General features: G+C 37.5%; 1 protein-coding gene across 1 annotated transcript in view; it reads left to right on the forward strand.

Moving 5' to 3' along the window:
* The first annotated feature begins 1,420 nt into the window (after positions 1 to 1,420).
* The window catches only part of LOC140946027 (replication factor C subunit 1-like), a 34,093-nt gene continuing 22,659 nt past the window's right edge, over positions 1,421 to 12,854 (forward strand). The window contains exons 1-10 of the mRNA XM_073395094.1: positions 1,421 to 1,531; positions 1,608 to 1,736; positions 4,358 to 4,448; positions 6,187 to 6,220; positions 6,728 to 6,804; positions 8,301 to 8,391; positions 9,205 to 9,316; positions 10,041 to 10,238; positions 11,442 to 11,762; positions 12,233 to 12,412. Of these exons, the coding sequence (XP_073251195.1) occupies positions 1,529 to 1,531; positions 1,608 to 1,736; positions 4,358 to 4,448; positions 6,187 to 6,220; positions 6,728 to 6,804; positions 8,301 to 8,391; positions 9,205 to 9,316; positions 10,041 to 10,238; positions 11,442 to 11,762; positions 12,233 to 12,412 (1,236 nt within the window). The 5' untranslated portion in view covers positions 1,421 to 1,528. The remainder of the gene's footprint in view (positions 1,532 to 1,607; positions 1,737 to 4,357; positions 4,449 to 6,186; positions 6,221 to 6,727; positions 6,805 to 8,300; positions 8,392 to 9,204; positions 9,317 to 10,040; positions 10,239 to 11,441; positions 11,763 to 12,232; positions 12,413 to 12,854) is intronic.

Below are 12,854 nucleotides of genomic sequence, written 5' to 3' on the forward strand. Positions count from 1 at the left end.
GCAAAGACTCGTAGTAGAATGATGACGACTACCGTGTTTTCCCGGCAAAATGACGCGGGCTCACGCGCAAGTGAGAAAATCTCGTACTCGTTGTCGTACTCGTCTTAGAATCTAAAGCTCTCTAAAATGATTATTTCGCCCCATGTAAGGGAAACCGGATAACTTTTGCGCGTTGAATCCGGAAACGGAAAATTCTGCTTGTAGAATCCGGAATCCTGGGCCTTGGAATCCGGAAAACAGCTGTAGGAATCCGGAATCCCAATAACAATTGGAATCCGGAATCCAAGGTCCACTGAAAAGATCTGGAATCCGGAATCCATGATCTGAAAAAGATCTGGAATCCAGTACCTGGAATCCGGATTCCATGATCTGAAATCCAGAATCCAAGACTGTCTTGGATTCCCTAACATTGGGCGAATAGAGTACTAAAGTGATGACGTCATAAAAATGAAATTTCTGAAATTATGGTATTTGTCAGGATATTCTGAAAGAACAATGTCCAAGAGGCCTACTTGCCAAAAATGAGCATTTCCGGGCAAATTGTCTCTGAGATTGTAGCCCAGTTATGCTTAGAAAACTCCATACAAACCCTTCTAAATTTTTTGGTGGTCGACCCACAAAAGATTTAGAACTGAAGGGTTAAATTTTAACCCGGAATTCTTTATCTTTTTATCAAAAGCACTCTCTCGGATAATTTCCTCTATTCTTTTTAAAGTATCCAATCGTCAAATTGTAGGCAAAGAGAATTAAACTGAATTTGCCAGTTTTAAGCTCTCATATCTGAGTTCAAATTACGCACTAACTCTGAGTTATCTTAACCTAGCTTCGAACAACCCGGCCCAGATGGATTGGCTAGATATTTTATCAACTTCTCCCCTCTACTCCTTTAGGAAATGAACAAGGGCAACAAATGGGACTTTACATTTTGATCCTAGGGTTTAAAGGGTTAAACTATTGGACTCAATTTTGACTTAAAGAGGCTCCGTCACGCGGCTGTCGACATTTTTTTTTTCTGTTTTTTTTTTTTTTTTTTTTTATATATATATATAACGCGAATTAAGCTAGCGTCCTTATTGGCTATGGAACGTGACAAATTACTTGTGAATGACAAATTCAGAGCATCGTAACAAACAAATATGCCGCCGTCTCCCAAGCAATATATAAAAAGGTACAAACATCAATAATGAACTTTGAAAAAACTGTTAGGCTAACAAGTTTTCAAAAACCACAATTGCAATCCGTGCTTCCTTTTCTATTTGCTGTGTTTATAGTTATTTTCATTTTTTAAGCAATATTTTTATGCTTTCCTCAGTTTTTTTTTTATCCTTCTGTTTGAATTTCGAGAGATTTCGTGATAAAGCTCCTGGCCTTTAATAGCCGTCGCACTTCAACAGATCTAAAATTTTACAGAGGACTTGGGACAGTTCGTTTCAGTTTACACTACGTAAGCAAACCGCTGACTCTCTTCTCCCAAGTTTCAAAGATGGCGCGAAATCCGGAGGACTGAGATGCACGACAGCGATTAAAAATGGTTCGTTGTTCTTTTCTGTGTTTATTTTAATAGATTTCTTCACCAATGCTGATTGAAATGAGTTCTTTTCCTGCAGGATATTCGGTCTTTTTTCAGTCCAAAGGGAAAGACGTCGAAACCAGGCGTCTTGAAGTCGGAGGATAAACGCGGGAAAGATAATTTATCCACAAATCCTTCTGCTGGGAAAGGGAAAGCAAAGAGCAAGGTGTGTTGGTTGAAACCTTCCACGATATTTTTGGGGCAATTTAATTGTATTATATGACGCTGCTGATAAGCGTTCAAAATACGTAATCTTTTGTTATGTGTAATATCTATCAAAACAGAAGTAAACTTTATAATTAATTCTTTTTATATCCAAATATTTTGGGAATTGCGTGGACGAGAAGCTTATAAACCTAGGTTTACTTGTAGTTAGCTGTAGGGTTAAGGCATAAGTTTACTTTAATTTAAAATAAATGCATTCAATACAGACTTTTTTCTTTTTAAACTCAGAAATTCATCGACTGAAAATTGTTATGATTATAGTACACTGCAGAGAGTTGACACTTTGGTGGATTATTTGAAACCTAACACCCCCCTTGCCCCACCCCACCCCGCCTAAGTGGCTCATGTGTGGCAGATATGTATACATAGTTTTTATACAAAGGTGTATCTTTCAATGTCCTCCCCTTGCAGGGGGGGGGGGATGGGGTGGGTGGCACTGAAGGGAAGATTGGCTTCAAGCCCTGATGAAGACAAGACATGACACATGACTTCATGACACTGATTTACTTGTATTGTCATGGGTTTCAATAAGCATCGACAACCAACGAAATGGGTCAGCTACTTTGCTCAGAACAGTTGGCTACTTTTTTCCCTGAAAAAGAAGCAAAGATAAATCATGAAATCTGTATTAAAACGTAAGTCAATTATGATGTGCTTTCACGGTCCACTGATATGATATGCTTTAGTTACACCAGAAGCGTTTCGGGTTACACAAACACTGTATTTCAGTCAATATTTTTCCCACGTTTCTTTGTAGGTTTACGCAGAATTTGTTTATGTGCAAATGTACCTAATTTTTGATATTGACATTTGCTCATTGCTTGTAAGAATTGATTGTGTGGCTATGAAACCTGAATGAAAGCTATATTTTCTAGAATGAAAAACACACTCTTCTTTTTTCAATTTAGTCCCCAGAACACTGGAAATCACATTTTAGGGTTTTGAAATTCCAAAATTTTCTGGGTGAGCACACCCCCAGACCCCGCTAGAAAAAGGGGACTAACAGCCCCTTGTTGATACAGTTGGCTACTCTATTCTACTCGAAAGTGCCGGCTACTCAAATTATTACTGAAACCCCTGTATTGTGTTTCAACAAAGAATAAATTAATTAATTTTCTCAAATTAGCATCATGGAATTATTTTTTTTATTTTGAAAAATATTTTGGTAGGACATATGTAGTCCACTAATTGCCATCCTTAACTCTCTTTAAAAGGTTTCTGGTCCAAAAAGGAAACCCTGTTAAAGATGCTTCAAAAACTCATTAATAATTCATGGAGGAAAACAGAACAAAATAATGTTTTAAGAGTGCCTTTATATCCGATAAAGACACGGCTTGACTTCACGTCCAGTGTTTTAGACCAGAATAACCCCAAATCAAAATATTAGTGCAAGAATTCAGGGTCTGAAGTCTTAAACAAGGTATAATCATCACAATATTAAGTACAATATTAAGTACAATATTAAAAACTTGCAGTAGTGTGTAATCAGTTTAAAAAACTTGAGGCAAAGCCTGATAATACACTCCTGCTCATTTTTTGAACAGTACTTAATATTGTGATAATATAGTATACCTTGTTCAAGACTTGAGACCCTGAAAAATTATGATACCCTGTTCAGCAACACATACCTGTCTCGACCAAGTGCGGGACTGCCCTCCCCCTCATGCCTCTGAGTTGCCAGCAAGCTCCTAAGCCAGAGGGTATAGTAAGACTGATTCTTGGGTATTTTTTATTCACTCCCATTTGATCCTGGGCTCACAAGACAGCTCTTTAGCCACTGTTAATTAAAAAAAACACACGCACACCAGGGTGTCCATTAGTTAAAATTCTAAAAGCAAGAGAAAGTTGTAACGTTACAGGAGAATAATATTTTGAAAGAGGCTCTACATCTCAGTAAGAAATAGTAATACATGTAGGATGGGTGATGCTCGATGTACCAAATCAATATATGCACTATTGTCTCGTTCTCTTGTGTGAAGTTTACTGTGTTATTGTGTAAGGGCCAGGGATCATTGTTGTGTTTTTTGTGCGGTAACTCAAGACTTGATTTTCACTTGGTACATGTATATGGTGCACCAGCGAGGATTGAACATTAGCCGGAGAATTCTGTGTAGTAAAGGGAGAATTCTTTAATCTCTAATGCCTAATAAACACCTTGCACACACACAAAAAAATAGTTAAAGGATGCTACCAGACAATCCAGGTGGGACATACAAAGTACTTGTAGCCTGAGATCATCCCAGTGTTTTGGAGTATGAAGCAACTATAGGCTTAGCTATAAAAGTATTGCTCCTCCTGCTTTGATAACACAAAGACATTACTACAGCTGTAGTTTCTTGTCTAATGAAAACATTTCAATGGCAAGACTGACTTGAACTTGGATGTACCAACCTAAAGTTTGCCATGTTTAACACTCAGCTGTCACTCCTTCACAATCAGCTGTTGTATCTGATTTTAATATACATAATTATTTAAATTATTTATTTAATTTACTTTAGTTAAAGTACAACAGTAACCTGATAAACTAACCTTATGCTGTGCAAAACTCTTGTATCTCTTTAGGTTTTATCGAGCAGTGAAGATGAGGAGGTAGCAAAAAAGCAGAGGCACAAGGAAACTCAGAAGAAAAAAGCAAGGAAGTATATTGATTCAGGTAATATTTCAAAATGCTTTAATTTGTTAATAATGATATATAAATATTTTGGATCTTGTTTACTGTGGGTAATGTCGACCGAGGTATCGGTCGATATAGCGGTCGATATAGCGGTCGACATAGCGGTCGACAGTCGGTCGATACTCGGTCGACAGTCGGTCGATACTCGGTCGACAATCGGTCGATAGTCGGTCGACAGTCCGTCGATACTCGGTCGACAGTCGGTCGATATAGCGGTCGATAGTCGGTCGACAGTCTGTCGATAGTCGGTCGATAGTGAGAAAGACAATCGGCCGAGTATCGGTCTATATTTCGACGACGCACCTCGACTTACTATCGGTCATATGTCGGTGATATATCGGTCAACTGTCGGTGGTATATCAGTCAACTGTCGGTGGTGTATCGGTCAACTGTCGGTGGTATATCGGTCAACTGTCGTTCGAATATCAGTCATGTGTTAATTTATCAGGTGAGTCTAATGGCTCTTTTTTCTAAGCAAAGACGTCATTAATTACTGTTATCATGCGATGGGGGAACATGTGGCAGTGCGAGGCGCGATTACTCTATGAAGCGAACCGAAGAGCACTGGGAACTAAGGACATGGTAACCGTTTTTTTTTCCAGTTTGTATCATCACCGATCGTCCTATTTTTAGCTGTTAAACACAACTTGTCTCAGCCTAAGTTGAATCTGCTGCTCCTGTGGTCCCGCAGTCGAAGAATACTTAAAGAACGACGAGTGAAACGAGTGCTCCCGCAGTCCCGAAGTGGAAGAATAATGAATAGGAAAAGGCAGTTCATGACATGCTTTAAATACACATCTTTTATTATCGGGCTTGGACCTGCTTCATCACGTCGAGTTCTCGTTTGTGCAGAGACCACAAATTAAACTTATATATTTCTGCATTGAAGACGGGAACAGTCCTTTGTTTAACGATCAGTTATTGATAAAACGCGCTGATAATGCGCCGAGGAAGGTGACAAAATATCCAGCAGACTGAACACATTCATTTATTGTGGGAATGATTTCAACTTACAGCAAGGAAAATACAAAAAATGACAAAAACAAGGGAAAAAGGAAAAGCGAAAAAAAAAAGCAGAAAAGTCTAAAGTGATTGGGTAAGACTTTTTGGCATGCCCGTACCAAAAAATGTCACAAAACGGGATGCTATTGCAAAGAAAGGCATGCTTTCATGTTTAATTTTGAAAAGTTTGGACTAAAAACTGACCAAAAATGTCCAAAAATGCGAATTTTTCAAGAATCTCCACGTGTAAATGGGGGCAATCGGTTCATATTTCAGTAATCTTGCTCCAATTTCTTCTCCAGGGCTATTGACCAAACAGAGTTTAGCCAGTTGCATTCCACTTCCAAGCCATTTTCAGTTTGCCAAATGTTTTTGTGTAAACACCATTTATTGTGAAGAGTTCCATGAAACCATATAGCATAGACTAGAAAAGCATTTGACTTCATATAATAATCCACTGAGGAAGAGATGATCTGGAGGTCCAAAGATTTCCTAAACCGTGGTCTTAGTCAGACTTCATTTAAATAATCGACCCTTAGTGTTTCTTCTGTGCCTTAGTTTGTCTCTTCAGTCTTGGCAAACAAAGACTGAGGTCAGTCCATGTTGTTGAATTAAACGGAACTAATGGCTGTGTCATGGATTATAATGTACTTTTAAAAGGAAAATAAAGTTGAATTCAAAATACTTTTAATGCTTTCTGGATTTATTTTTTTAGACTCTGATGAAGACCCTCTTCCACCTAAAATAAGGTACATGCATACCATTAGCATTCTCCTTTGTACTCTCTATAATTATATATATGTACTTTGATACATTTGTCTCTTTAAACAATCTATGTACTGTAATAATATAGTTTTGGTGCTTCAGGGAGGAGCAAAAGTGCTTTCCAGTATAACTAAGGGGCTAGTACAGTAAAGCTCTTGTGGGTAACCTCTGTTATTATTCAGGTTAACTAGCATTTTCCTTTGTCACATACAATGTATAACTTATCAGGGCTGAGGAGCAAAGAAAATTCTGATTCAAACTACAAATTAATTTAGGTTGAATCCTTGTTGAACCTGAGAACAGATTTTAGATATTGTACCTGCAGTGTGTATGACTGAGCTACCCATTGGGGACTCATAGCAGCGTATTTTAGTTAAGAGTTGCTCAACGGAAAGCAAATCCGGTGAAATAAAATAATGTAAGTCCATTCTTTTCACAACACAAAATAATTCTTCTTATAGCCTGCATCCCTATATCTCTTTATATTACAGAAAGGCTGCTTCTGCATCCAAGGGAGATGGTGCAAGGCCTAAGAAGAGCAAGAGGTCCAGCAACTTTGATGACTCTGGTAAACATTAATAACTTTTATAACAGGAGAAAGTGGTGGCCTACAAAAGAAGCATACCTTAAAAAACAGATGAGATTTACAGAAGATGCTTCTTGTGATACAAAATAAATTAATAATAAGCCTGTACCTTATTGTCCACATTATTTCATTATAAAGAGAACATTCAATAACCATTCCATAAGTATCTTTGTGAGAGTATAAAGCTTTGAAGTTTTGTTGCACAAGAAAGTTAAGCAACAATACTTACAATCCTTTGTGTGCTATGAGAAGAAATATACAGTCTAGGATGTGATGCGTGATTTGATGGGTGATAACCTTCTTTTATGCAATACAATACTGTACATATAAAAATATGTCCCTCACCCCCCTTCTGCCAGCTGAATGTTATTGATGATGATGATGATGGTGATGATTGATGATGGTGACTACACCTAAATTATAGATATAACTGTATACAACATAAGGTCCCAAATTTGCTTTCTTGGATTTATGTTCTTATGCACCTATCAATGTAAACCCCGTGGGGGGGGAGTGCGGGCAAGGGGTGGGGATTTGACAAATTTTAAAATTTTTCGATCAAATTCCCCAGGGTGGGAAACGAAAGGTCAATCAAAAGTGTCAAAAAAGCCCCCACCCCAGGGGAAAAATTCTAAACAAACAATGCTATAATACTATGTAAAACGAATAAAAGAACATTTCAAACACATTGTTACTACTTTTATTTACGGTTAACGGAAGCTCCATTAAATTACTCGCTGTAATTAAGTATTTTCTCTCTCCACTAGCATCTCTTATCTTGAACAACAAAATCACTCCAGGAAGATTGACCGTGCTATATAATATTAATAAAACGTAAAATGCTTTATAACATCTGCTCAACATGTCGGAACAGGTCGGATCAGTAACCCATAAAAAATCCTCTGACTTTCAATCGAGTTTTACAATCAGATGCGAACTTGAAGATGAAAAATATTTTTTAAAATAGACATTATCTGTTTAGATGACAGTGTAAAGTATCGGATTATGGCGATTAAAACAAATGAAAACTTCATACCTTTCTCCAACAGCGTGACTTTCAGGAGGCCTCGAGGGACGGACTTGGTAACTGCTTCTGAATTGATATCAGGCTTCTGTCAGTCAAAGTCAAATGTCCCGACCCCGGGGTCGCTTCGCACGATCAAAAGCCCGACAGCGGGGATAGTCCCAGGCATCAAATCCCCTCCCCTTGCCCGCACTCCCCCCCCCACGGGATTGACATTGATAGGTGCATTAAGCTTTTCCTATGAATGGAAAACTTTTACAATTTTGTTATTTTATTTACATCTTCTGCTACATGATGTTTAATACTTAATTGTATATACAGTACATGTACATGTGCGGGTAATGTACATGCATTTTATTTGAACTGTCCTTATTCCTTCTTGTGTTGTCATTATTCCCTTCTCTTCATGCTTCAAATGCCTTCAATCAGTATAATAAAATTATTTCTCTTGTAGATGAAGAGGAAGTCATTCCTCCAAAACTGAAAAAATCTGTGAAGCAACCAGAAACCAAAGCAAGAAAAGAAGTTGTTCATGTGAAGGAAAGGTACTAAACAGTTATTGTGAAACATTTCTTTGCTATCTCAGGGCATTAGGGAGCTTAACGACAATGATGGCTACAAAAACGTCACTTAAAAAGTGAATTCCCAATGCCTCTAAAACTTTATCGTGCTTGTTCCATCTCGTTCAATTCGTCAGATGTTGGTGAATTTTTCTGGAGTTCAATTCCAAAGGACTGTATCAAAGTTCGGAAAAAGAAAAAGGAAGTTGCTTTCTTTTGTTCACGTTCTCAACAAAAAGTGAAATTAGGCAGTTTCACGTCGTAGTCGTGCAATGACGGCAAAGAAATGTACCAAAAAGTGTGATGCGCATGCAAAGCTGTCGTTTTGCCAATCTAAGCCTCCTGTTTTTTTGCCCACTCTTGTTACCGTTGTCGTTGCCGTTGCTTAAGCTCCCTATTTTCTCAAAAATAGCCCTCTAGAGAGAGCATGTCTTTACAGTGTGCTGCTGTGCACTTGTTTTATTGGCTTGCTATGTAAATAAAAAAAAAAATTATATAAGCATGAAACATAAAGAGGACTTTTAAACAGAACTACCTCTAAGAGCCTTGTTTTTTTCTTGTTTGCTTACTTCGAAACTGTACCATAGGGGAGATTGTACACTGTAGTTGCAATACTTAATGTGATCCCCATTCTGCACACATACACTGTACATGTATGCCATTAAAAAAATGAAGATCGCGGGAGTGATTCATGTACAGAATATTAATTATCTAGGTACAAATATATTTGATAAAATAAAAGCTGTCTTATATGATCATTGTTTACTGTGCTGAACACATTGAATTGATTTTTCATAGCCCTGTCAAGCCAAAAGAAACTCAAGCAAAAACCACGTCTGCACTTGACTTCTTTGGATCATCTCCTGTTGAAAGAGCATCAAGAAAAGTGTTTGCCACAAAGAGAAAACAGGTTTGTTGCCTTAAAAATAATGCAGAGAAAAAAACAGGCACTAGTAATATCTCTTGGTTAGTGCACTGTGACTGGTCAATTTAGCGGCCATATGTCACTTTTCAGAGCTCTAAATTTAAATGTTTTTTTGGTAGAAATCCATGCCAGAAAAACAATGTTAAACTGGGCTTAGATGTTCAAACGTCAGATAGTGCTATCCAATAGATAAATTACTGTCCGGAACGTAAGTATTAGAGAAATCAATATTATTGTGTTATCCAGTGGATAGGGATTTATCCAGTGGATAGCATTATCCATCTTTTGAATAACTGGGGCCTGCTTGTTTTGTGCAGTTTTGGATTGTGAGTATGTTACATTTACATGTCAAACAAATGATTTTGATGGCTCAATAAAATTTCCACTTGTTTACAAGATTTGATCATCAGGGACTGTCCTGCTTAAATTGAAAACGTTCCCCCTCAAGTAAAACCCAACGATGGGTGGACATATCTAACCAACCTGCTCTTTGTGGTCTGTACTGTAACTTACATGTGACTGTATGGAGCCCCTCTTTTTCTTCTTGCTTTATTCTTAGGCAATAAACTGAGGCAAAAACTCTCAACTTACAACAGACTTCAGACTCAGTAGGAGGTATATTCTAATGTACTTCTGTACATAACAGACTTCAATGGCCAACTCATAATAAACATGATTATTTAAGATAAAATGTTTCTCCCCTGTGCAGCGATCTGATGAATCTGAAGAAAATGATGACTCAAGAGAAACAAAGCAAGGAGAAATCACAGAGGATAGGGGAAAAGGAAGAATAGAAGATAGAAAAGTGAATGGGAAAAAAGAAGAACAGCCATCAAAGAAACGAAAAGAGGAACCACCAAGTCCTCAGAATGGTGTCAAGAAACCATCTCCTGAAAAGTCAAAAAAGGTCTGAAGAATACTTAGTAAACATTTAATTAATTATGTACATGTATGCATGGTTTGCAGTGGGCCGGGCACTAAGAATTACCACTTTTTTTTAATGTAGAAATGTGAAGCCTAGCTTGAGAAAACAGGCAACATTTCTCAACAAAATGACAAAATGAAATGATGTCTGAGGAACCAAATGCAGAAATTTCATATACTGATGATGTGTCACTACCCTGATCTGGGCAGTGCTTCTGATTGGTCATGCTATGAGGGAAACTTGCTTCAAGCGATCAAAAGTACGAGCCAGATCTGGGAAGAAACATGTCATCTTATAGAATTTCTGTGCTCATTTCTCCGTCATCATCACTTTTTGACTTGGTTGATCAGACAAAAGTCTTTTAATTACATGTAGCAGATTGCATAACCAAAATTTTACAATCATTTTTTGTGTTATTGAAATCATTTAATTTGAATATTGATAATTTAAAATGAAATTCCCTACTTTCACATAGACCGTAATGTACCTTGTTCACCTCCCAGAAGTCTTGGGGGGTAAACAAGGTGCATTATAGCTATGTGAAAATGGTCAATTGAATAAAAGAGTTGTTTTCAGCTTAGAGAATGTTCCAAATGAGTTATTCAATAAATAATTACCAATTAATTAATGAGGCTGAGTAGGATATGAAGAGTTAAGCAGATCGAGGAGGGTGTTATCCGCAGAGGTCGAAGGCCAAGTAGGATAACACCCTCTAAGATCTGCTTAATTCTTCACATCCTACGAATGCTGAATTCATTAATTGCTTTATTATTCATTCCAAGTAATTCCTAGTTTAAAAACATAGCTAAAACGTGCTTACCTGCATCAATGTTAAGTTTATCTTCGATAGTGTACTTTTAGGTTTGTCCAGCTCTCGCAAATATTCTCCAAATGTCTAGCAGATGTCGCACTCCAAGTTGTCTTCTTGCTGTTTTTGCTATGTTTTTTTTATTTTAGCCATAATTTGTTTTGCCTAGTTCCAGCTTTAGTTCTTACTCTTAAAACAAGTGAAGTGTCTGCCATTTTAGTTTTCACAATGAAAACAACTCAACCTTGTCCCCAGGTCTTCTCGGTTAACAGTGCATTAACCTGTGGAAGGCTGCATTTTTGACGTCATTCCCTCGTTAAATGTCTCATCATTGATTGTTATTATTTAATTATTATTTATTTTTGTAATCTCCACAGACCCCAGAGAAGCTGCCAAAAGTGACACCTGCTAGCAAACTTGCAGCCAAAGCTGCTGCCACAGCTTTAAAAACCTCAGAGGTCATACCTGAAACTCCAGCAAGAGAAACAAAAAAAGAAAGCCCTCAAAAGACTCCTTCTCCAGCTAAAGAAAGCAAGGCAGTTAAAAAAGATTCTCCAACCAAGAGTACACCAAAGGCTTCAAAACAAGATGAACTTCCCAACGAAGTACCACCATCTTTGGAAAAAAGGAAATCTAGTTATCGTAGTTTCATGCAGCGAGATGGTCCAAGAGCAGTGGGCTCAAAACCCATCCCTGAGGTTAGTTGTTTCCAATAACTTGCTTTTGCCCTCGGCAAGTAGAAGGATAAGCTACATTGTACATGTACAGATACAGTTTACCAGATTTCATTCATTGGGGGTTTATTTCAAGCATCCCTTGAACTATTTTTAAGTTTTCGTTGGCTCCTGAGAACCCTATGCTACAAGTTCTAACCTCAAGAACTGTTCACTTTTTTTTTTTTTTTTTCATCTCACTTTATAGCAGGACTGTCACAAAAGGTGCAAACGGTCTAAGGTTTTCAAAGGAAATAACCAAAAGGAAAACAGAACCTAATTAAGTACTTCCAACTGCTCACCTACAGCCTAGCTATTGTATATATGCCTGGACCTGGCAGTCAGCCCTTAGTGACAGCCCTGAAATCACAAGAAGGTTTTAAAATGACCTTACTTAGCTGTAGTGAATTCTGTAGTTGCCCTTGGTCAATTTTTATTTTTATTTTAACCTACAGGGAGAGGAAAATTGCTTGGAGGGCCTTACATTTGTTATAACTGGAGTGTTGGAAAGCATAGAAAGAGATGATGCTGCTGATTTAATCCAGAGATATGGTGGAAAGGTCACAGGGTCAGTCAGCAAGAAAACAAGCTATCTTGTCGTGGGCAGAGATGCTGGTGAAAGCAAGATATCCAAGGTTAGAAGAAATTAAGGATTAACATTATGGATTGCTTTGTTTTCGTAGTCACTTGATAGATATGTTGATTCTCAATTTCCCTTGTCTTCTAGTCTTAATTCATGAATAATTAGGGCTGGGAGACAAAGGAAAATTGAGAATCAACTTAGGTTAAAAAATTTTAACGTGAATTTAATTTCGTCCTGTAATAGATCCACGTACATGTGCATTGTGTGTAAGACCATAGAATATTATTATTATGTGCAACCCCAACAATGTTGTGTTTTGTATTTTCTAGAGGATGATACTCCCTGAAATACCAGTGATGAACTTCCCTGAACCTTTCTTTAGTATTATTATCATTATTATTATTATTATTATTATTATTATTGATATTATCATTATTATGGCAGTACAAACGTCTGGATGCCCAGAGTAAAAAATAAAAGCTTTGGCTGGGCAG

Source organism: Porites lutea, chromosome 8, assembly GCF_958299795.1.
Source record: "Porites lutea chromosome 8, jaPorLute2.1, whole genome shotgun sequence".
NCBI lineage: Eukaryota > Metazoa > Cnidaria > Anthozoa > Scleractinia > Poritidae > Porites > Porites lutea.